Source organism: Triturus cristatus, chromosome 5_1, assembly GCF_964204655.1.
Source record: "Triturus cristatus chromosome 5_1, aTriCri1.1, whole genome shotgun sequence".
In the NCBI taxonomy this organism is placed as follows: Eukaryota; Metazoa; Chordata; class Amphibia; order Caudata; family Salamandridae; genus Triturus; species Triturus cristatus.
Window position 1 is genome coordinate 93,599,894 of NC_140587.1, and position 24,359 is coordinate 93,624,252.

General features: G+C 53.7%; 2 protein-coding genes across 2 annotated transcripts in view; one reads left to right on the forward strand and one right to left on the reverse strand.

Annotated features, from left to right (window-relative positions):
* BOP1 (BOP1 ribosomal biogenesis factor) overlaps positions 1-24,359 on the reverse strand; it is a 572,762-nt gene that overhangs the window by 153,072 nt on the left and 395,331 nt on the right. The gene's annotated exons all lie outside the window — the stretch shown is intronic.
* Positions 599-24,086, forward strand: SCX (scleraxis bHLH transcription factor). The gene is made up of 2 exons (XM_085604481.1): positions 599-2,185; positions 23,225-24,086. Exons 1-2 carry the CDS (start codon positions 1,667-1,669, stop codon positions 23,261-23,263), a joined length of 558 nt encoding a protein of 185 aa, XP_085460607.1. The 5' UTR covers positions 599-1,666; the 3' UTR covers positions 23,264-24,086.

The following is a 24,359-nucleotide window of genomic DNA, read 5'->3' on the forward strand; positions in this document are numbered from 1 at the left end:
AGCCTTACAAACTGAACCCGTGCACAAGAGGACTGCGGAACCACCAGCAGCACAAGGAAGGCCTCAAAGCAATGGTGTTAATACGTGGAGTGCCAGGGAGAGACTGCAGAAATGCCCAGGTCACACATCTGGGAGTGATCACACAGGGAGAGTACAGCCGGAACCGGAGACGGAGCAGTCTGTGGTGAGACTGCAGGCAGAGATGGGCACTAGTGACAGTACATGGGAAGCGGAGACGGGGCAGTCTGTGTGAGACTGCAGGCAGAGACGGGCATGCGTGACAGTACAGGTCGAACCGGAGGCTGCAGTCTGATGAGACTGTAGGCAGAGACGGGCACTAGTGACAGTACAGGCCGAACCGGAGACTGCAGGCAGAGACGGGCCCTCGATAGCTGTGTGATACCCCCTCATGAGCCGCGGTCTAACACTTAACCCCGTCCCACCAGCCCCACTCCAGCCTCCATCAGCCTCAACGCACGCGCAAGGGCAGCATCACAAGCCCCAGCTCGAGCCTAAATCCACTGCCTCATTCGAGAATTCCAAACAGCCTCTGCCTCGTTCCACAAACCCAGCAGCCCCGCTGCCTCACACCGCAACTGTGCGCTCCTGCGCCTCTGAGCTGGATCACCCTCAGGGCTGCACACCTCCCTCCCCCTTCCCTCACACTCATCCCTTCCCGGGTCTCCGAGGGCTGCCGCTGCTCAGACTCAGACAGGCAGGAGGGAGCGAGGGAGGGGCCCGGCTGACCACTACGCGAGGCTATAAAACTGCCGGCTGAGGCAGAACTCAGCATCTCCAGGCGCACGTGAGAGGAGGGGAGGGAAGGCTGCAGTCTGGGCTGGGGTACCCGAAGAGAGTGCACGGAGGGGACTGGAACACACTGAACCCCCTGCAAGCAGAGAGCGCCCCAGAGCCCGGGGAGGGCAAAGACAGCTCCGGAACCCAGAGGGGGCAAAGGCCCCAGAAAGGCAGAGGCTGTGCGGAGCCGTGGTACAGTCTGAACTAGGTCACCAGAACCTTAAACTGCAAGCAGAGACCGCTCCAGAGGCCAAGGGGAGGCAGAGACACACAGCAGGCCTAAAGGGACTGACCTCGGGTACCTTAAGAGAGCTCAAGGATAGGACTGATAGCACTTTAAACCACCTGCAAGAGGGCCTAGGAGCGCAAAGATAAGCAGAGACCACTACACAACCCAGTGGAAGAAGGGACTGTCCCCAGAGGCCAAGAAGAAGCAGAGCTGAGGCTGCACCAACTTCACCCTAGTGAGAGAGCGCCAGGAGTGGGCACGAGACCGCTGTAAAATTACCTGAAGGCAAGAGTTCCCGTATCAGGGGAAAGGGGGAGTCTGCGGGGAGGGGCACCGAAGCTGAACCCAAGTATCTGCAGAGACCAGGAAGAGACAGCCGGCGCTGCTCTAGAAACCACCCGAGACCCGAGGCTCCAGAACTCTGTGAGAAGAGACTGCTGCAAGGCTCCAGAACTCTGGGTGAAGAGACCGCTTTAAGACCAGAGTAGGAACCCCAGGGAAAGTTTAAAGTATCCGCAGCACAGGCCCAGGGCCCGCTCCCGTCGCTGCCCCATTTCTACCGTGAGTGGGCGCCGGGCCTGGTGTGCAGTCACGGCGTCGGCACTGCCCTTGCCCCTCTGCCCCCTTCCCCGCCCGGACATGTCCTTCGCCATGCTGCGCACGCCCCCCAGCCGCTACCTGTACCCCGAGATCAGCATGCTGTCCGAGGACGAGGAGAGCTGTACCGACAGCTCGGGCTCCGACGACAAGGGCTTCCACCTCGACGCCGACGGCTTCCCCGTCAAGGGCGGCAAGCGGCGCTCGGGCAAGAAGGGGCACCGGCTGAACCGGGAGCCGCGCCAGCGCCACACGGCCAACGCGCGGGAGCGGGACCGCACCAACAGCGTCAACACGGCCTTCACCGCCCTCCGGACCCTCATTCCCACCGAGCCCGCCGACCGCAAGCTCTCCAAGATCGAGACGCTGCGGCTGGCCTCCAGCTACATCTCCCACCTGGGCAACGTGCTGCTGGTGGGCGAGGCCTGCGGCGACGGGCAGCCGTGCCACACCACCACCTTCTACCACCACCACCACCAGGGCAGCAGCCCGGCCCGGGAGAGCGAGAACTCACAGCCCAAGCAGATCTGCACCTTCTGCCTCAGCAACCAGCGCAAGCAGGTAAGGGGGCCAGCTCCGGGGGCCACGCGCAAAGGGTGGAGGAGGCGGGGAGGGGCCAGCCTCCAAGGGGCTCAACTCCAGGGGCCACGCGCAAAGGGTGGAACCACTCTCCAAGGAGCCCAACTCAGGAGGGTCCAGTGGTACACAACAAGATGGGTGAAGGAGTGGAAGAGGTATACTGTGGGGTCTCTATGCAAGAGCCAGACTCCAGAGGGGCCAGTAAGCTGGAGGTGTACAATGGGACCACAAACCAAGGAACCCAACTGAAGCAGGTCCAGTGGTCACCAGATGGAAGGGATGTGGTATACTCATGGGCACCTGTCCAAGTAACCAGACTGAGGAGGGTACAGAGGGCCGCAATCTGGGCAAGGGGTGAAAGAGTGACACTGAGGCCTCTATCTAGGGAACCCAGAGGGGGAAGGGACCAGGCTCCAGCAGGCCATGGGATAGTGAGAGGGATGGATGAGGTAGAGTGTGGGGCCTCTAGTTGGGTTAGACAACTCAAGAGGGTCCAGGAGGCCACAAGCTGGGCTGATGGTGAATGAGATGGACAGCGGAGCCTCTGTCCAAGGAACCCAGATGAAGAGGGCCAGTGCCTCAAGAGCACAGAGAAGGGTGGACGAGATGCATGGGGCCTCCATCCAAGGAACCTAAATGATGAGGGAACACTGTCTCATGAGCAGAGGCAACGAGCGGTATAGGGCCTGCTCTTCAAGGAACCGGGCTCAACAGGTACCAGTGTGCTGTGAGCAGGGACAAGGGAGAAGAGAGATCCGAGAGGCCTACGTCCATGGAGGTCATGGAACCAATAATGCCACATGTACGGAAGAAGGGTAAAAGAGACTTAAGGGACCAAGGGTCAAATGACCATCACCAGCTAGGAAACGTAAAAGGTGAAAGAAATACCAGGGTCCTCCAACCAAGAAATCCAAGAGATGAGGGGTGAGTGGTTCACTAAGATATGTATGTGGCCGCCAACGAGCAAGCCAAAAAGGTCAGTCTGGAGAAGGCACAGAGCTATAGTAACTGGGGCCAAGATGCCCTACGGATGAGACGCGTCCCCATCGAGACAGGCGAGAAACATGGTTAGGAGTAAGATCTGCACTGGTGCGAAGAGGCCGAGGCGGCTGCTGTGGTGACTGCTCTGGTCCAGACCGGTGAATAGCAGCAGCCGAGACACGGCAGTGCCAGGCTGCCCTTCCCCAAACAAGCCCACTGCCTGCTGCGGACAGGCCTCAGCCCGAGGGCAGGTTCACTTCGAACCCATGAACGGTGACCCTTCTAAGTCAGAAGCTGCCTGACAGGCATGAGACTGAGCTAGGGCACCGTTCGCCCCAGGTTTGGGAGCTTTTTACAACGACAGATTCTCGATCAGCACCAGACTGATGCCACAAAGGCCCAGCGGACAGGGGCATGTGCAGGCTGGACCAGCCTGGACGCCCACGTCCTGCTGTAGTGTGCGACAATCTTTGCTATAAAAACGCATCTACACCAGCAAACGAGCCCTGCACCCTCAGTAGTAGTCAGAATGGAAGAAACCGCTTTAAACACCCGTTACTAAAAATTAACGTAAGGTAGGACAAAAGCAACAACTCAAAAGCAGATTTCTAATTCGTAAGTAATAACTTCAGATTTAATAACTAATGGGATCGCTTGTACTTTTAGTAATAACCCCTTCCTAGAAGCACGTACTTTTTGCTGGGTGCGTAGACAGGTGAAACCAGTATACTTTGTTATCAAAGGGTACCCCTGGTAAAGACTGACTGAAGGAATGAGCTGGTACAACAAAGAGGTGGGATCGAGAGTCTGATGTACCCCCTTAACACTGCTACACATTTAGAGCATTCCAGAAATTATACACTTCGAGTATTCCAGAAATCGGGGTTCAGCAACTTTGAGGTCTGAGGGGCGCACAGAGGCACCTGCAGCAGGTCAGCCCTGCACAAGCCACAGAAAGCACAGGAGAGGGGCGCACAAAGGCACCTGCAGCAGGGCTGGGGACCCATCACAAGCCACAGAGAGCACAGGCGAGGGGCGCACAGAAGTTCAGGCGAGGGGCGCACAGAAGCACCTGCAGCAGGGCTGGGGGGCCATCACAAGCCACAGAAGCACAGGTGAGGAGCGCACAGAAGCACAGGTGAGGGGCGCACAGAGGCACCTGCAGCAGGGCTGGGGGGCCATCACAAGCCACAAAGAGCACAGGCGAGGGGCGCACAGAAGCACAGGCGAGGGGCGCACAGAAGTACCTGCAGCAGGGCTGGGTGGGCATCACAAGCCACAGAGCACAGGCAAGGGGCGCACAGAAGTTCAGGCGAGGGGCGCACAGAAGCACCTGCAGCAGGGCTGGGGGGCCATCACAAGCCACAGAAGCACAGGTGAGGAGCGCACAGAAGCACAGGCGAGGAGCGCACAGAGGCACCTGCAGCAGGGCTGGGGGGCCATCACAAGCCACAAAGAGCACAGGCGAGGGGCGCACAGAAGCACAGGCGAGGGGCGCACAGAAGTACCTGCAGCAGGGCTGGGGTGGGCATCACAAGCCACAGAGCACAGGCAAGGGGCGCACAGAAGCACAGGTGAGGGGCGCACAGAGGCGCCGGCAGCAGGGCTGGGGGGGCCATCACAAGCCACAGAGAGCACAGGCAAGGGGCGCACAGCGGCACCTGCAGCAGGGCTGGGGGGGGGGGCATCAAAAGCCACAGAAACCACAGGCGAGGGGCGCACAGAGGCACCTGCAGCAGGGCTGGGCTGCCCATCACAAGCCACAGAAAGCACAGGTGAGGGGCGCACAGAGGCACCTGCAGCAGGGCTGGGGGGGCCATCAAAAGCCACAGAAAGCACAGGCGAGGGGCGCACAGAGGCACCTGCAGCAGGGCTGGGGGGGCCATCAAAAGCCACAGAAAGCACAGGCGAGGGGCGCACAGAGGCACCTGCAGCAGGGCTGGGGCGGCCCATCACAAGCCACAGAAAGCACAGGTGAGGGGCGCACAGAGGCACCTGCAGCAGAGCTGGGGACCCATCACAAGCCACAGAAAGCACAGGTGAGGGGTGCACAGAGGCACCTGCAGCAGGGCTGGGGCATCAAAAGCCACAGAAACCACAGGCGAGGGGCGCACAGAGGCAGCTGCAGCAGGGCTGGGGGGGCCATCAAAAGCCACAGAAAGCACAGGCGAGGGGCGCACAGAGGCACCTGCAGCAGGGCTGGGGCGGCCCATCACAAGCCACAGAAAGAACAGGTGAGGGGCGCACAGAGGCACCTGCAGCAGGGCTGGGGCGGCCCATCACAAGCCACAGAGCACAGGCGAGGGGCGCGCAGAGGTACCTGCAGCAGGGCTGGGGGGGCCATCACAAGCCACAGAGAGCACAGGTGAGGGGCACACAGAGGTGCCTGCAGCAGGGCTGGGGGTGGGCATCACAAGCCACAGAGCACAGGTGAGGGGCGCACAGAGGCACCTGCAGCAGAGCTGGGGACCCATCACAAGCCACAGAAAGCACAGGTGAGGGGTGCACAGAGGCACCTGCAGCAGAGCTGGGGGGGCCAGAGCAAGTCACAGAGAGCACAGGCAAGGGGTGCACAGAAGCACAGGCGAGGGGCGTACAGAGGCACCTGCAGCAGGGCTGGGGGGCCAGAGCAAGCCACAGAGAGCACAGGTGAGGGGCACACAGAGGTGCCTGCAGCAGGGATGGGGGGGGGGGGGGCATCACACAAAGCATAGGCGAGGGGAGGATAGAGGTGCCTGTAGCAGGGCTTGGGGGCCCATCACAAGCCACAGAGAGCACAGGAGCGCACAGAGGCACCTGCAGCAGTCCTGGGGGCCATCACAAGCCACAGAAAGCACAGCTGAGGGGCGCACAGAGGCACCTGCAGCAGGGCTGGGGGGCCATCACAAGCCACAGAAAGCACAGGTGAGGGGCGCAGAGGCACCTGCAGCAGGGCTGGAGGCCATCACAAGCCACAGAGAGCACAGGTGAGGGGCGCACAGAGGCACCTGCAGCAGGGCTGGGGGGCCATCACAAGCCACAGAAAGCACAGGTGAGGGGCGCAGAGGCACCTGCAGCAGGGCTGGAGGCCATCACAAGCCACAGAGAGCACAGGTGAGGGGCGCACAGAGGCACCTGCAGCAGGGCTGGGGGGCCATCACAAGCCACAGAAAGCACAGGTGAGGGGCGCAGAGGCACCTGCAGCAGGGCTGGAGGCCATCACAAGCCACAGAGAGCACAGGTGAGGGGCGCACAGAGGCACCTGCAGCAGGGCTGGGGACCCATCACAAGCCACAGAAAGCCCAGGTGAGGGGCGCACAGGTGAGGGGCGCACAGAGGCACCTGCAGCAGGGCTGGGGGGCCATCACACAAAGCACAGGAGAGGGGCGCACAGGAGGCACCTGCAGCAGGGCTGGGGGGCCATCACACAAAGCACAGGAGAGGGGCGCACAGGAGGCACCTGCAGCAGGGCTGGGGGGCCATCACACAAAGCACAGGAGAGGGGCGCACAGGGGCACCTGCAGCAGGGCTGGGGGGCCATCACACAAAGCACAGGAGAGGGGCGCACAGAGGCACCTGCAGCAGGGCTGGGGGGCCATCACACAAAGCACAGGAGAGGGGCGCACAGAGGCACCTGCAGCAGGGCTGGGGGGCCATCACACAAAGCACAGGAGAGGGGCGCACAGAGGCACCTGCAGCAGGGCTGGGGGGCCATCACACAAAGCACAGGAGAGGGGCGCACAGAGGCACCTGCAGCAGGGCTGGGGGGCCATCACACAAAGCACAGGAGAGGGGCGCACAGAGGCACCTGCAGCAGGGCTGGGGGGCCATCACACAAAGCACAGGAGAGGGGCGCACAGAGGCACCTGCAGCAGGGCTGGGTGGCCCATCACAAGCCACAGAAAGCACAGGAGAGGGGCGCACAGAGGCACCTGCAGCAGGGCTGGGGGGGCCATCACAAGCCACAGAAAGCACAGGTGAGGGGTGCACAGAGGCACCTGCAGCAGGGCTGGGTGGCCCATCACAAGCCACAGAAAGCACAGGTGAGGGGCGCACAGGGGCACCTGCAGCAGGGCTGGGGGGCCATCACACAAAGCACAGGAGAGGGGCGCACAGAGGCACCTGCAGCAGGGCTGGGGGGCATCACACAAAGCACAGGAGAGGGGCGCACAGAGGCACCTGCAGCAGGGCTGGGGGGGCATCACACAAAGCACAGGAGAGGGGCGCACAGAGGCACCTGCAGCAGGGCTGGGGGGGCATCACACAAAGCACAGGAGAGGGGCGCACAGAGGCACCTGCAGCAGGGCTGGGTGGCCCATCACAAGCCACAGAAAGCACAGGAGAGGGGCGCACAGAGGCACCTGCAGCAGGGCTGGGCTGCCCATCACAAGCCACAGAAAGCCCAGGCACTTGCACGAGGTCAGGTTCTAGTTCTGCACGCTTACCTCCTTTCACGTGCATCCCTTGGCCCCTTCATCACACTTCATTACTGCCCCCAGCTGCATCCGCCCCGCCAGCAGCACGCTGGCCAGCTTTCGGGATTCCTATTGAGCGGCGCCCTCAGGTCAGCACACCAGTCAATGAAAAATGACCACTTTTTCATCAGTTCTTAAAATAGTTGGGGTCTTTTTTTTTTTTTTTTAACTTTGCACAAAATAATGAAAGGACTGGAGCCTTCAAAGAACAGGTGGGGTCAGTCTGACTGTATACACTGCTTTAACTACGAAAAAGGGGGCTGAGCTTTAAAGGGACAGTACAGGCCCTCTATGCCAGGCACGGACAGTATGTGGTTTCATATCAGGGCTGCTAGACTAAGGGACAACACTGGCACTTTGTATCGGGGCTTCTAGGCACTTCATTGGGCAGTACCTGCACTTCATATCAGAGTTACTAAATTACAAACGGATAGTTCCTGAACTTAACATCAGGGTTAATAAAGGTTCAGTGGGACAGTTCCGCACTGCACATCATGGATGAATCAGGCTGTACACTCAGACGACTGGCAAGAAGAATGAGGATATTTGCTCCGGAGACCTTACCTTCTTACGCTACGGGGAATCGCGGCGATTATATATTAATCAAGAAGGATTTTTTCTGATAAGATTCAACTGCCTATCAATAACGAAGCACTCCATTCTTGGAAATTCTCATCTCAACCGAAGAATCGATGCTTTAATTTGGGTGATTGATAGCACGCTACGGGGGTTTCACAACACGAAATATAACTTTTCTCCATCGGAAGGCACGTTCCATTGGTATTGATACCACATCGTATTTTAACCCTGCTGAAATCCTTTTAGTACGCATCGTGTTGGCTGGGCTGATGCATTATTCATTCTTCTAATTGTGAAAATAAAAGCAACAAAACTGAATTCAAGAACTATCAAGACTCCCGTCTACATATGTTTCGTTGATGCCATGATTGAAAAGATGATATTGTACTTGACATTTGAATTGCTTTAGTTATTAGTGTGCTTCTTGATACTATCTTCGCTATTCGAAGAGAAATTGATTTTCTCCGATATTTGAAAGCTCAGTCGTGGGATCAAGTCAATTGTGAGCACCTTTGTGCTATATCCGATTTTGAGGACTTATTTACTGGTGCAGCCCATAGAGCCCACACTACTGTTCGTTACCTTGTGTACTGCTAAAGTGCCCAGAGTAAAGAGACTGACTCAGTGACCGGGGCGAGTCTTCTGACTTTTCCCAACCCCCGCCGCTCAGAGTGACCTCACGGCTGGGCGCAAGAGCGGGAAAACACGACACGGACAGTTGTCACCCAGCACTGCCTGAAGCTCAGAGTTCAGGCTCAACCTCAGGACTGGCCTAGAGCGAACAGTGAATGCCTTGGGAGCCCGTGCGGGACAACAGACGCCCTGTGTCCGCACACATCACCCCTCCCCCAGGGATTGGGAGAGTAGGCTAAGGCCCTAGTACTCATGGGGTGCCATGAAAGGCCTTAAAAATAAGAGAGTCAGAGACTGTGGTGAGGGGAATCCAGGCAAAGAAGGGATACACTCAACACCGAGGAGACCAAGAGGCTGGGGGCCACAACATTGCCAAGTAATTCCTCAAGGTCACACCCCATGTTTGCAAAGGGGGTGGGGGGGGTCTTACCTGGCATAGCTCTGCATTCCCGGAGGCGCACAGACCTCGAGGGTCACCCTAACAAAGAGTGTGGGACATCAAAGAGCAAACACTGCTGCCCTATTCCGAATATGGCTCTATTGTGCTACTTGAAAGACGTCGATCAAATAAGCAGCCATCCAAGAGTCTGGAGAGCAAGGACTTCCCCGGGTACCATTTACGTATAATGAGAGATGGCACGGCACGCTGTGCTTAACTCGGGCCTGACACTATTCTGGGTTCCGTCTCATGCTCTAGTGTGTGGAGGTCAGCCGAAGCACAAAGGGGGTCTCCAAGAGGATCCCTCCTGTCTGTAGGGCTTGGAACGGCCCTAACAGATGCCATAGGAGCACCTCACACCTCTATGGCATCCCAGGGCATGCATTCTTCTCTTAAGGGCCTGCTATTAGGCTAAGTGGTAGTCAAGGGACGGTCTCGGACCCTGACAGCATCTCCGATCCTCTCTCTTTAGTGTTAGAGGCTGCGCTAGCGGAGCTGTAGCGACTAGATCATGGCCGGGCTGTATCTTGGGTCCTCCCTCTGCCTAGTGTTAGGAGCGATGCTAACAAAAGCCCTAATAACAGCATCAGACCCTGGCATCTCAAATACTCCCTGTTTTTAATGTTATCAGATGCACTAAGAAAAGGTTTAGGGAGCGTCTCCCGGACAGTATCTCTGAACTTCCCTCTGTCTTTAGTATCAGTATCAGCGCTAACAAGAGCCCTAGAGAGCGTCTCATACCCGGACAGAGGCTCTGCTCTTCCCTCTGTCTTCAGTAGCTGCGCTAACAAGAGCCCTAGAGAGCGTCTCATACCCAGACAGAGGCTCTGCTCTTCCGTAGCTGCGCTAACAAGAGCCCTAGAGAGCGTCTCATACCCGGACAGAGGCTCTGCTCTGCCCTCTGTCTTCGGTATCTGTAGCTGCGCTAACAAGAGCCCTAGAGAGCGTCTCATACCTGGACAGAGGCTCTGCTCTTCCCTCTGTCTTCGGTACCAGTAGCTGCGCTAACAAGAGCCCTAGAGAGCGTCTCATACCCGGACAGTGGCTCTGCTCTTCCCTCTGTCTTCAGTATCAGTAGCTGCGCTAACAAGAGCCCTAGAGAGCGTCTCATACCCGGACAGTGGCTCTGCTCTTCCCTCTGTCTTCAGTATCAGTATCAGCGCTAACAAGAGCCCTAGAGAGCGTCTCATACCCGGACAGTGGCTCTGCTCTTCCCTCGGTCTTCAGTATCAGTATCAGCGCTAACAAGAGCCCTAGAGAGCGTCTCATACCCGGACAGAGGCTCTGCTCTTCCCTCGGTCTTCAGTATCAGTATCAGCGCTAACAAGAGCCCTAGAGAGCGTCTCATACCCGGACAGAGGCTCTGCTCTTCTCTGTCTTCAGTATCAGTAGCTGCGCTAACAAGAGCCCTAGAGAGCGTCTCATACCCGGACAGAGGCTCTGCTCTGCCCTCTGTCTTCAGTATCAGTAGCTGCGCTAACAAGAGCCCTAGAGAGCGTCTCTTACCCTGACAGAGGCTCTGCTCTTCCCTCTGTCTTCGGTACCAGTAGCTGCGCTAACAAGAGCCCTAGAGAGCGTCTCTTACCCTGACAGAGGCTCTGCTCTGCCCTCTGTCTTCGGTACCAGTAGCTGCGCTAACAAGAGCCCTAGAGAGCGTCTCATATGTAGCGTGGCGGAATCACACGAATCCAAACAGCATACTACATACCCCCCCCCCCATAATAACAAAACAAAACTAAATGAAAGCTAACAAAGAAACAGCAACACAGTTAATATAAAACATAATCTTTCAATTTTACAGGTGGCCCACAAACCCGATGATTACGTGCACTCAGATCAGGTGTTGGAGAAACAGCATCTGAAACTGGTGAGGAATCTACGTATGAACTAGAATCTACATACGAACTTGCAGTAACAGGAACATTTCCACAATCAGGACCAAAAGAGAAATCAGAGTTGTCATCAACATTTCTGTTAGCATACACCTTGTTGAAAATATTGACTTGAGGTTCAGAAATTTTGACCACACTATTCTTACTCCACCACCCTCCATTCTCTAAGAACAGTGACGGTTTGCTAACTTTAATAACTCTAACAGGCAAAGTAAATTTTGACTGTCACTTGTAAACTCTAAACGGTTTTTTAATTAAAACCCAATCACCAGGTTTAAAATCAAGTTGCAACCTTGAAGTTTTATCGTGACACTCTTTTTGTACCAGTTGTTTCCTAGATACAGTTTCTCTAGTTACGTGATAATCAACTGGCATGTTTCTTCTTTTCTCCAAATCAGATCCAGCAGCCAAATTGTTAAACCAATTAGGCATTAAATTAGACTTTGCTTCTCTACCTCTGAGGGCTTTGAACGGGGTGACCTTGGTAGTGGAATGAGGTGTGTTAAGATATGCCCAAACTTTGTTTTGTATGAAAACGCCTACATCAACATTAGAAGCCAAAGCAGTTTGTACACCTTCTTTTATGAACCGGTTAGCCCTCTCAACAAGGCCATTCGAAGCCGGGCAATACAAAGCAACTTTGAGATGTTGTATGTCATTGCTATGTAAAAATTCAGTAACCTGATTTGAAAGAAAATGTTGGCCATTATCAGTAACTACGTAATTTGGATTGCCTTCAATCTTAAAAATATTCTTTAAAAACAAAATAACCGAATTTGAATTTTGGGCATCCACAAAGGAATAATAAATCCATTTAGAGTGATAATCAATTGCAACAATACAGTACCTTTTCTCTGCGGGAAGTAAAGAAAAAGGACCTGAAAAATCAATGGCAATTTTATCCCAGGGGAGATTTGGAAATGGGACAGGAAATAAAGGCTTCCTATGCATTTTCCAGTGTTTGTCCGAAACAACACAAACCGGACAGTTCTCAATAAATGACCTTACTTGTGTGTCTAAACTAGGCCACCAATAAATACTCCTGAGTTTCTTACATGTCGCTGAAATGCCCAAGTGGCCCTCATGAGCGATATTTATGAGTTTATCACGTAAATCCATTGGAGGAATGAAAAGCCCATTCCTAAGACAAACTCCATTATCAAATGAAAGTTCATCACTGACTTGTGCATAAGACTTAAGCTCAATGTCTAACTTCTTAAGGTTTGGCCAACTAGTTTTAATGAAAGTTCCAACTTTCTCCAAAGATTTATCCTTAGACATAGCAGAAATCCATTCATCCTGTGAGATTTTGTTGGAGCAAGTAGCAACAGCATCAACTAAACCAACTACACAATCTTTAGAGCAATTGTTCTCACCTTCGCTTGCATCAGGAAGGGGAATGCGAGATAAACAATCTGCCCGTACATTTTTCCCACCTTGGATGTATTTAACAATGAGGTTATACTCTTGAAGTTTGGAAAGTAATCTAACCAATCTGGCAGACGACTTACCTAAACCATTACCAGATAACAAAGAAACTAATGGTTTATGGTCTGTAAAAATTTCACACGATATACCCCAAATATATGTTTTAAACTTTTCAGTGGCCCACACTATAGCTAGTGCTTCCCGCTCTGCTCTTCCCTCTGTCTTCAGTATCAGTAGCTGCGCTAACAAGAGCCCTAGAGAGCGTCTCATACCTGGACAGAGGCTCTGCTCTTCCCTCTGTCTTCAGTATCAGTAGCTGCGCTAACAAGAGCCCTAGAGAGCGTCTCATACCCGGACAGAGGCTCTGCTCTTCCCTCTGTCTTCAGTATCAGTAGCTGCGCTAACAAGAGCCCTAGAGAGCGTCTCATACCCGGACAGAGGATCTGCTCTTCCCTCTGTCTTCGGTACCAGTAGCTGCGCTAACAAGAGCCCTAGAGAGCGTCTCATACCCGGACAGAGGCTCTGCTCTGCCCTCTGTCTTCGGTATCTGTAGCTGCGCTAACAAGAGCCCTAGAGAGCGTCTCATACCCGGACAGAGGATCTGCTCTTCCCTCTGTCTTCAGTATCAGTAGCTGCGCTAACAAGAGCCCTAGAGAGCGTCTCATACCCGGACAGTGGCCTCTGCTCTTCCCTCGGTCTTCAGTATCAGTAGCTGCGCTAACAAGAGCCCTAGAGAGCGTCTCATACCCGGACAGAGGATCTGCTCTTCCCTCGGTCTTCAGTATCAGTAGCTGCGCTAACAAGAGCCCTAGAGAGCGTCTCATACCCGGACAGTGGCCTCTGCTCTTCCCTCGGTCTTCAGTATCAGTAGCTGCGCTAACAAGAGCCCTAGAGAGCGTCTCATACCCGGACAGAGGATCTGCTCTTCCCTCTGTCTTCAGTATCAGTAGCTGCGCTAACAAGAGCCCTAGAGAGCGTCTCATACCCGGACAGAGGATCTGCTCTTCCCTCTGTCTTCAGTATCAGTAGCTGCGCTAACAAGAGCCCTAGAGAGCGTCTCATACCCGGACAGTGGCCTCTGCTCTTCCCTCGGTCTTCAGTATCAGTAGCTGCGCTAACAAGAGCCCTAGAGAGCGTCTCATACCCGGACAGTGGCCTCTGCTCTTCCCTCGGTGTTCAGTATCAGTAGCTGCGCTAACAAGAGCGTCTCATACCCGGACAGTGGCTCTGCTCTTCCCTCGGTCCTTAGTACCATATCATACCCTGACAGCTCCCTGTGGGGTTTGACGCTGTGCTCACAGGCGCCCTTGGGACCACTTCAGACCCGACAGTGTCTCGGATTCTCCGAGATACTTAATGTTAGTAGCTGCGCTAACAGGAGCCCTGAGGACAGTCTGAAAGTATTTCAAACCTCGGAGCTTGGTATGGCGCTGAGCTTACAGGTGCCACTGACCAGGTCCTGGCAGGCCCTCGAGCCTTCCCTCTCTTTCGGGTCTGAGTTGCGCGCTCTAACAGGTTCCCCGAGGGACCCTCTCGGATCCCGAAAGCAGCCCCATCCCCCCTCTCTCGCAGAGGCGCTCGGTTTTAATGAAAAGCAGCTCGGCACACCATGAATCCGTGAAAACATAAACCCGTTTACTTAGGGAAGACATTACCGCTTCCCCTCAGCCACTGGAGCAGCGAGCAGGAAACCGGGCCCGATGCCCACACTAACACACAGAGGAGCGACGGTGGCCCCTGGCGAGGGCCCGTCTGGATCAGCTTAGTACCTCCGCTTGACGGGGCTGGGTATGGCCAAGAGCCCCTTTCTAGGCCCGGAAGCAAGCGCAACCATGCGACAACGCAGTTCCATGCAACAACTTTGTGCGGACACGAAAAATAGTTTTAACAAGCCTAAGCAAATGCCAAGAAAAGGTAACAATATAAGGCAAAATGACTACTGCTTACAACATTGCTCATCCTCAAAAATGCACCGAAACTATAAAGTGATGTGCGCCACCACAAAATAAACGCATGGCATACGGGGGCAAAAATAAGCATGGAAGCCCTGCTTTGGGTCTCACCTCCTCCGCTGCTTGGAGGGCGCATACTGCGGCATAAGATCCGATCTACCCATGCGGAAGGTTCGTAATTTAAGCGCAGAGTGGTTAATCGTCCCGAGGGTGGGGTCTGAGGAGGCCCCGCAGGGATGGGGTGCGCGGCTCGCAGGCCCAGTACAATATGACTGGCCCTGGTCCATTACCATCTCCCACCGCTAGACGTTCACGCGTGCACCGCACTCTACCTACACCGGTGATAGGAGGGCGTGCATAGGCCCCGAGGGGCGCTCTCTGGCAGGGGGCAGCCGCACCACGCAGTGCCGTGCCCCGTTTACCGAAGGCGTGCCCACTAGACCCACCCAGGGAGCCGGGAAACGACGAATGCGCGTCAAGGGCCCCCCAGCACTGGAGCCAGCGCGGCTCTGAAAGCATCGGCAGGAACGAGAGTTCTCGTTCAAGGAAAAAGATTCGTAGTTTGTGGCCACCACACACCACCGATCCGCTGCCGTGAGCGACGCGCACTCAAGGCCACTCGGATTACATACCACGGCAACCTATCACCTGACCACCCTCGACTCGACACCGCACTCACAGGCAGCCCTGGCGCACGCACAGACGGCCTCGTTTGTCTAGACTAGAGTACACGCATGATGCAGGACTACACAGACAGCCCTTAGGGGTCCATAGCACACGCATGATGCGGGACTGCACAGACAGACCTTGGGGTCCACAGCACACGCATGATGCGGGACTGCACAGACAGCCCTTAGGGGTCCACAGCACACGCATGACAGCCCTCGTGGTCCACAGCACTCCCGTGACGCAGGACTACACCGACAGAGGTCGATACTTTGTGCAGGACCAGAGAGCTCACACAGGGCCCCTGGGCTCTAGAGCAGTCGCAGATACACTCAAAAGGCCTCTGGGGTCAGAGCAGACCCTGCAAACCATGCGGGCGGGTGCCTTGCTGGAGTACAGGGCATGCACGAGGGTGGGGTGGAGAACCCACGAACGCACAATGGGCAGTCCCTGCGGAAAGAAGCGTGCTCACAACCTGCTGCAGACCCAGAGAACCCCCATACATATTTCTCCTGCAGACTCAGGCTCTCACCTGCCATCTTTCCCTAGCCCTGCATTTCTGCCGGGCCGGAGTTGGACATTTGGCCTTCTGGTTGTACTAACTCCCTGCGCAGCCCGAGCTCTGGAATGTGTTGGAAGCGCTGCTGTGCCTTAGGTCTCACGCCCCAGGGGAGACATTATTAGTCCCATAAAAACTTAACAGCCCGGCCCCAGGAGCCCTGAAGATGGAGCCGCTTCCCACAGGGGACCTATGGCACGGGTGCAGCTGCCAGCTGCCGCAAACCGCAGGAGTGAGGCCGCACCTGGGATTAGAGACTGCGGGGCCCGACAGAGAAAGGGGCAGACGTGAGGCTCCAGAAGAGAGGCCCCAAACGAGAATCGGGAAGACGGAGAGAGCCTTAGGGCTAGAGCGGTCGACCTCGAGGCTGGGGAACCCGGTTCAAGTCTCGGCAACGACGCTCAACATCCTGTGATTCTGAGCAAATCGCTTAACCTCCCCGTGCCTAACGAAAATGAATGTGTCCTTATGTAACGAAACTGGTGCTCATGTAAAGCGCTCTGATAAAACTCCTCCCCACAAAAAAAAGAGTAGGGAAGACGTGAGGCCACAAAAGAGAATCGGGGCAGGCCCGAGAACCCATCAGGAAAAAAGGCAAACGTGAGGCCCCTAAAGTGAAATATGTTAGACGATACCCAAAAGACTATCTGGAAGACATGAGGCCGCAACATAGAACCGGGGCAAGCCAGGCCCCACAGAGAATCGGGGCAGGCCCGAGGACCCAACAGCGAAAAAGGCAAACATTAGGCCCCACAGAGAATCGGGGCAGGCCCGAGGACCCAACAGCGAAAAAGGCAAACATTAGGCCCCAACAGAGAATCAGGGCAGGCCCGAGGACCCAACAGCGAAAAAGGCAAACATTAGGCCCCAACAGAGAATCGGGGCAGGCCCGAGGACCCAACAGCGAAAAAGGCAAACATTAGGCCCCAACAGAGAATCGGGGCAGGCCCGAGGACACACGTGAGGTATCAACGGAGACTTGGAGTAGGCCTGGGAACCTACCAGAAAACTAGAGCAGGCCTGGGCCCAATCAGAACTCTGCGGCAGGCACGAGGAGTCCATGGATAACCAGGGCAGGCACGAGGAGTCCATGGATAACCAGGGCAGGCACGAGGAGTCCATGGATAACCAGGGCAGGCACGAGGAGTCCATGGATAACCAGGGCAGGCACGAGGAGTCCATGGATAACCAGGGCAGGCACGAGGAGTCTATGGGTAACCAGGGCAGGCACGAGGAGTCTATGGGTAACCAGGGCAGGCACGAGGAGTCCATGGATAACCAGGGCAGGCACGAGGACTCCATGGATAACCAGGGCAGGCACGAGGACTCCATGGATAACCAGGGCAGGCACGAGGACTCCATGGATAACCAGGGCAGGCACGAGGACTCCATGGATAACCAGGGCAGGCACGAGGACTCCATGGATAACCAGGGCAGGCACGAGGAGTGGCACGAGGACTCCATGGATAACCAGGGCAGGCACGAGGAGTGGCACGAGGACTCCATGGATAACCAGGGCAGGCACGAGGAGTCTATGGGTAACCAGGGCAGGCACGAGGAGTCCATGGATAACCAGGGCAGGCACGAGGAGTCCATGGATAACCAGGGCAGGCACGAGGAGTCCATGGATAACCAGGGCAGGCACGAGGAGTGGCACGAGGACTCCATGGATAACCAGGGCAGGCACGAGGAGTCCATGGATAACCAGGGCAGGCACGAGGACTCCATGGATAACCAGGGCAGGCACGAGGACTCCATGGATAACCAGGGCAGGCACGAGGACTCCATGGATAACCAGGGCAGGCACGAGGAGTCCATGGATAACCAGGGCAGGCACGAGGAGTCCATGGATAACCAGGGCAGGCACGAGGACTCCATGGATAACCAGGGCAGGCATGAGGAGTCCATGGATAACCAGGGCAGGCACGAGGAGTCCATGGATAACCAGGGCAGGCACGAGGAGTCCATGGATAACCAGGGCAGGCACGAGGAGTGGCACGAGGACTCCATGGATAACCAGGGCAGGCACGAGGAGTCTATGGGTAACCAGGGCAGGCACGAGGCTCTGACAGAGAACCAGGCCAGGAGTTCGGCTCCAACACAGAAAAGGGACAGAAGTGATTCTCTAGCAAAGAAATGAGCCAGGCACGAGGCCCCCAAGTGGCATCCAAGACAAAGTGAGAGTCCAGAGAATGAGGACAGAGATTTTAGAGATGAGCACAATAACAGATGTTTATTAATTCAGTATAAATTAAAAACTACTAACACCAGCCGCCCAAGTCATTATAATAGCTTTGGGGCCCTCGACCATCTGAACTGTCGCCCTCCAAGCAGGGTGAGGATTAGCAGTTGTGTCGGTGCTGTCCTCGATGCAGGGTGAGGATTAGCAGTTGTCGGTACTGTCCTCGATGCAGGGTGAGGATTAGCAGTTGTGTCGGTACTGTCCTCGATGCAGGGTGAGGATTAGCAGTTGTGTCGGTGCTGTCCTCGATGCAGGGTGAGGATTAGCAGTTGTGTCGGTACTGTCCTCGGTGCACGGTGAGGATTAGCAGTTGTGTCGATGCTGTCTTCGATGCAGGGTGAGGATTAGCAGTTGTCGGTACTGTCCTCGATGCAGGGTGAGGATTAGCAGTTGTAGGTGCTGTCACTGGCAGTCGCAATGGGTAGTGCAAGCTGTTCTAGCCACCTGACGAGGGCAGTGGCATGCATTTATTTTTGCAAATTACGCACTGGTAGTCATCAAACAAGAGCTTTAAGAAGCAATACCGAGAGGAGGGCCGAGGCTGCGCCCACATGGATCTTCCGCTCTAGAAACCTTTATTTGATTGGGCAGAAGGTGTGCGCTTCGCCCGAAATGGGTGTCGATATTGCAGTTTTAGCCTTGTTGGATTCCTTATGCTCAATGCAGTAGACCTTACTGTGTTTTGGTGACAAGCCAATGATCAAGGCTTACCTGTTTATTAGGCAATGTTACGACAAAGGCAGTAGGTCAAACTTGTACTGAATTTCACAGATGCTTTTCACACTTTGCCTTTAGCGTGGCTTGCTCTTACACTAGTCCGCAGACTAGTAATTCATTACAGAGACTCTCAGATTACCACTGTAGGCAAGGGTCTTGATGTGGATTACCACCTCTGACAGACCCTGGGGCAGACCTCCACTGGAATAATCTTTGCGGATACTGCACATTGTTCTTCTAACTGTGATGTTGTACATATTTGCAATTGTATGACTGTCTGGTGGCGGCTTTGTGGGAAAGCTTATGTTCTATACAGTGAAAAGTGGAGTGAGTGGTGAAACCGCTGCACCTGAAGTCAGGAACGGAGGGCTTCCCAGAGCATGGTTAGGAGACCGTGACCAAGAGCAGTGGCTAGTGAGGGATGGCGAGGCTAGTAAGGCACAGCTCGGCGCAATGGGAGACAATGAAGGCAGATACAAAACTAGCCTGTGTCAAGTGCGAGCGGGCGGGGATGGGCAGGAGGAATCAGCTATGGTTAGGGGAGCATAGTGGGAGCTAGGGACAGACAGCTGTAGCTGGTTTTAACAAGCAAAGGCCAGCAAGACGGGGTAGTTGCAAGTGAGAGACAACAACGGTCAGTGGGTGCCGGATGGAGAGAGATAGCGGGGGACTGCGGCAATCAGACGCATCGGGGGTTAGTGGAGGCCAGTCAAACTGCCAGACTTGGAGTCACAGACCCAGAAGCCAACCAGGTCTAATTGGGGAGGCGGGGTCAGTAGGAGCAAATGAACGGTGTGAGCCACTGAGGGACAACAGATCCTCAGCAACACCCTTGGGTAATCTGAGAAGGCACGCTCTCTCGTGTGCCCATTGTGTAAACTAGCCCTGGACACACACGACCTCCATGGGTGAACCTACGCCCCAAGTGTTAAGGGACCTGTGTAAGGCAGGAATCTTGGAAGAAATGACGCAGTGTTACTCGGGACGCAAGGAGGATCTCCAAGGGCCTCCATCTGTAAACATGCAAGTCAAACCCTCACTCGGCACCACCTCAAAACTAACAGTTCTAATGCCAACCTCTAGCCCAGGTATTCATTGTGCGGCCTCCTTTTACTACCCTACTTGTAGCACTCAAAATGATACAGTGAGCTGGAAGCTGGCTTTTGTGCCTTCCTATTCCTGTTGAAAGACCTTAAAACCTTAAGAGTGCAATAATACTTTGGATGCAAGACATTCACAAGTAGAAAGGATAATCTATGAAGTCCTTTGCTCTCCACCTGCAATTAAAAAACATGCTACAGGTAGTATAGCTTTAGAGCATCGAGACTACAGCAAGCGCCTCGAAGCCACATGAATGCCATGCAGCTCAAGAATGAGGCACAAGAACTCTGTGTGCTGAACTTGTGGCAGCTGCAGCTCAAGGATGAGGCGCTTGGCCGTGAAGACCAAGCATTGGGAACATTAGCAGGGCCGTGAGATAAACAGCAACGCAGCTCTATCAAGGGAGACGCTGTGCTCCATGGGGACTCGAGTGTCACCAAAGCCAGTTGTGCTGTAGATCAGGAAGCAGGGACATTGACAGAGCTGTGTGTGGTAACTAGATAGAAGAACCGCAGGCCCGGACAGAGGCACGGCTGGGGTGGCTCTCTGTCTGCCCCTTAAGAGTTTAGGGCCACTGAATTCTTGAGGCCTTGCAATCAAAGGTCAGCTGCTTCTGCGCAATCTCTCGAACCGGGACCCTGCCACACCTTGCATTGCATCAAGAGCTACAGCAAACCCCCTTCCTAAGAAGATGAGAGGATTCTGTCAAAGCCTCCACCCCCCCCCCATGAATTATCCACCCAGCACACCATGCTACAATTCCAGAAGGTGGCAGCGCTCTAGAGTTCACTCGGTACTATCGCCAGGTCCTCTCTTTAGTCTTCCTCGTCATATCCGTTTTACCTCTGGCAGATCACTGTGGTTCAAAGATGGAGCCATGAAGGATCCGTCTGTGAAAAGTGGCTAGAGTACACCAATACAAACACCGTGAGATCATCTGTTAAAAATACATGGTCTACGCTTGTGCCACGTGCAGCATCCCCAGCTTTATACTTTAACATCTGCTGTAAACATACTTGCAGCGTGCGTATTCAAGGCATCATTTTTACTTCACAAGCTTTGGGTTGCCCAGATTTTTCTCAGGAAGATGTTTGACAGCAGCTATTGCTCAGCATGGTCAGTGAAGCAATGTGGCACAGACAGCAGTGGGACAATCAGAGAATGGTGGGGACTAGGGACCTGCCATGGGGCTAGACTTTCACAGCTACGACAGTCCACCAGGAGCCGGAAGGGGAGAATTTTCTTTAACTATAGTAAGAAACTGCTACAGACCATTCCAACCCCCTCCTGTCAGCAGCAAGCACGGCTTAACTTGTAGAAGAGCTACAGACCACAGCACTTAACCTATCTATCGATGGCACCCCCCCCCACCCCCCCCTTTATGCAAGGGGCTTTATCCTAGGTATCCAGAAAAATTATATTTTATTGTGTCTGTGAAGTGAACGTAGAGTAATGCTCTGCCACGTGGCACAATCTAAATGTAGACTGGCCAAGCAGACAGACGTCAGCTACTAAGGCTTGTGTACAGATTTTTATCCTAGCACCGCCTCTCTAGCCAGACAGCCTTGTGTGGGTGTCGCAAAGTAAAGGAACCGGATCCGGACAACTGGGGGCGGGGTTGGGGGGAGATGGCACATGTAGCAAAAGCTGGTGGAACACTCAAGGGTCCCAGGACTCTGCCGGCAACGGAAGATCTGCAATACACATTATATCTGAACTCAAAGACAAAAACAGTCTTTCAAAGAGTCCAACTCATCTTTGGATGCGTGTCCACAGAGAGCAAACGTGGCCACCATTCCAAGATATTTTCTCCACTTATCTAGTATCCTCTGCCTGCAGAGGCAACCAGAGTTATCCTAGATGATCCAGTGCTTGCCTATTGGCCTTCACCAACGCACTACACCGTCAATATTCTAGAACACCAAATAGATCTTTGATTAAGGACAATTCCACGAATTGCAATTTCCGTCAGTCCTTCCCAAGCCATACAAAGTCCTCTCATATCAACCCTACCAAACCTATTGAATCCCACACCTCGAACCAATGCACAACTTCAAGCTGCTCCATACCACATCATATGTAGTCAATCCTCTCTCTGGTTTAAGTCGGAGAGAGATGACTGCACCAAACACAACTTCCCATAAACTAGTCACGCCACTCCACCCCACCCCACCCCAAACTCCTTATTACCTTCAATGGCATCAGTGTTCTGCCTCCCAACCCCACAGCCTCCTACTATGTTACATAGACACACGACAATACATGCTTTCCTTTGACAGAAACCATGTAAACAGCTTTCACCCTAACAAACATGAGAAACAGTGGTTCAGGGAAGCTGGCAACAAAAAATATTCAACCAAGAGTCCCAAAATAATACAGAAGGGCTAGGAAAGGAAGGCTACTTGTACAAAACAAGTGAAACTGGATCACAGAGATGGAATTAATGACAGGCTGAACCCCAGTACGCACTGCAGGTAGAAGGGTCCTTTGCTGAGGTTTGTACAAGAGCATCTGAAACATCTATGGCAAGAGATAGTCTTTGTGAATGTGTTTTAGCCATGTTGTCTCCTCTTTCAATATATCCTCTACCTCCACTCTGACTCATCCCAACCCTCATTCTACTACTATGAGCTTCAAAATAACCCTTTCTAGACTCTTCCCTCCTCTATCCCTCCTTTGATCACCCCAAACCCAATTTTAATACTTTGATCTCCCCAACAACCCATCTAAATTCAAACCTCACCTATCCCTCCTTTGACTCATCCGAAAACTCATATTACAACTTTGATCTACCTAATCCACTTCTACAGATTCTTCACCCCTCCATCTTTCCTAATACTCATACCAAACCTGATCGTATTACGATGATCTCCCAATACACACTTTGACTCCTCCCTCTTCTATCCGCCCATTTTCTTTTTTAATCCACCTAGCAGCCTTTCATGTTCACCGCTCAAATTAACTCAAATTTCACTAAACTAATCCACCACTAATCATGTTTTGGTTCTGGCGCAAATGCTATCAGCCAAAAAGTGCTTTGATGCCTCGTAAGGGGTAGCAAGCGCTATATAAATACAATTACAATACAGACAATCCTGGGACATGTTCCAGTGCCCCCCCCTTAGCTGTGTAACAGACTATTTAAAAGAGCTCATTTTGTAGAACGAGTACAATTACATTTTGTGGCGCTGTAAAGAATAAGTGTTATTATAGGTCAATCTAATAGTACGACCTGCCAGGATCACATATTAGCACTAAGCATGCACGGACCCATCTCTCCACTGAATGCACAGCTATTCACCTAAAGTGTCTCAGCATAGAGAGCTCAACTGGCTACTACCTCTGTAATAACGCTTTCTATTTTACTCCCTTCTCCAGAGCAAAGACAGAGACAGGAAATCAGCTATTCGAAACTAGAGAAAAGATTCAAGGACTTAGTTCGTGAAAGAGAAGCGGAAAGAGGGGGTTGACGAAGACCCCCACACGGCTGGCTCCGTGGTCTACACCCACCTGTCCAGGGGGAGACGATTCCAGCTGTTTTCATCTCAGAAGAAAAATAAATGAGAAAAATGAAACTGATAGAAAAGACCACAAAGGTAAAAACAGCACGCTGGGTTTCCAAGAAGTCTTCCTCCAGGTTCTCCGTTGGATCCACATCAGAAGTGTAGATGGAAGGAGAAGAGACAGCACTCCTAAAACATGCTCGCCTTCTAAGAGGAAAGCTACGGGAGAGGGCATCCAAGAGAGCCAAGGTCTCACCAGAGAGAGCAAGCCACGGGGTGGAGCGTGCTGAAAACACAGTGTAGTCCAAAGAACCCATCACCAAGCATGGACTGCGGTCTCACTACCTGCATGGTTCTGTTGTTGCTTGTCCTGGAAGTTGCATGTGACGCTCCTCATCTATCCCAAGTGGCAGTACCAGAACTATACTTTGCCAAGTCCATTTGGTGCTGTTGTGGCAACGAAGGAAGACGCGACCTTCTTTTTAACACAGATGATGCGCTCGGATCACAAAGGCGCCCACTATCTCGGAGGCATCACCACAGCAATGTGAGTATAAAGAGCCATCCTCAGACCTCAAGACTGCTTTACCTAAAAATTTAGGACAATAAATTGGCTCTACCGTTCCGTGAACTCTGTTCAACTATTATTACTAAGGGACATGTTGATAGTGCTTCATGCTATTGGACAATAATATAAAACCCTTATTATTTAGATAAGAATAAATAAAATATTGTGCAAACTCTTGTGAACATTGTGCGTTTTTGGAACAAGCCAGTCGTGAGTGAGAAGGAAAGCCGGTCTCACAAAGACGGATTGACTCGGGAGCCCCAAATAAAGGGTACAGTCGGCCAAGCAGTATATTAGAACTAAAAGTCCCCATGTAGTGGGAGACCGGGTAACGGAGGTATGGCTTTTGCGCAACATCAGACTAGGATTCGAGTTCACTCAAGGTTCGGGGAGCGGTCTCAACAAAAGAGGGAAAATTGAAGGCAGAGACTGCCAAAGCTCC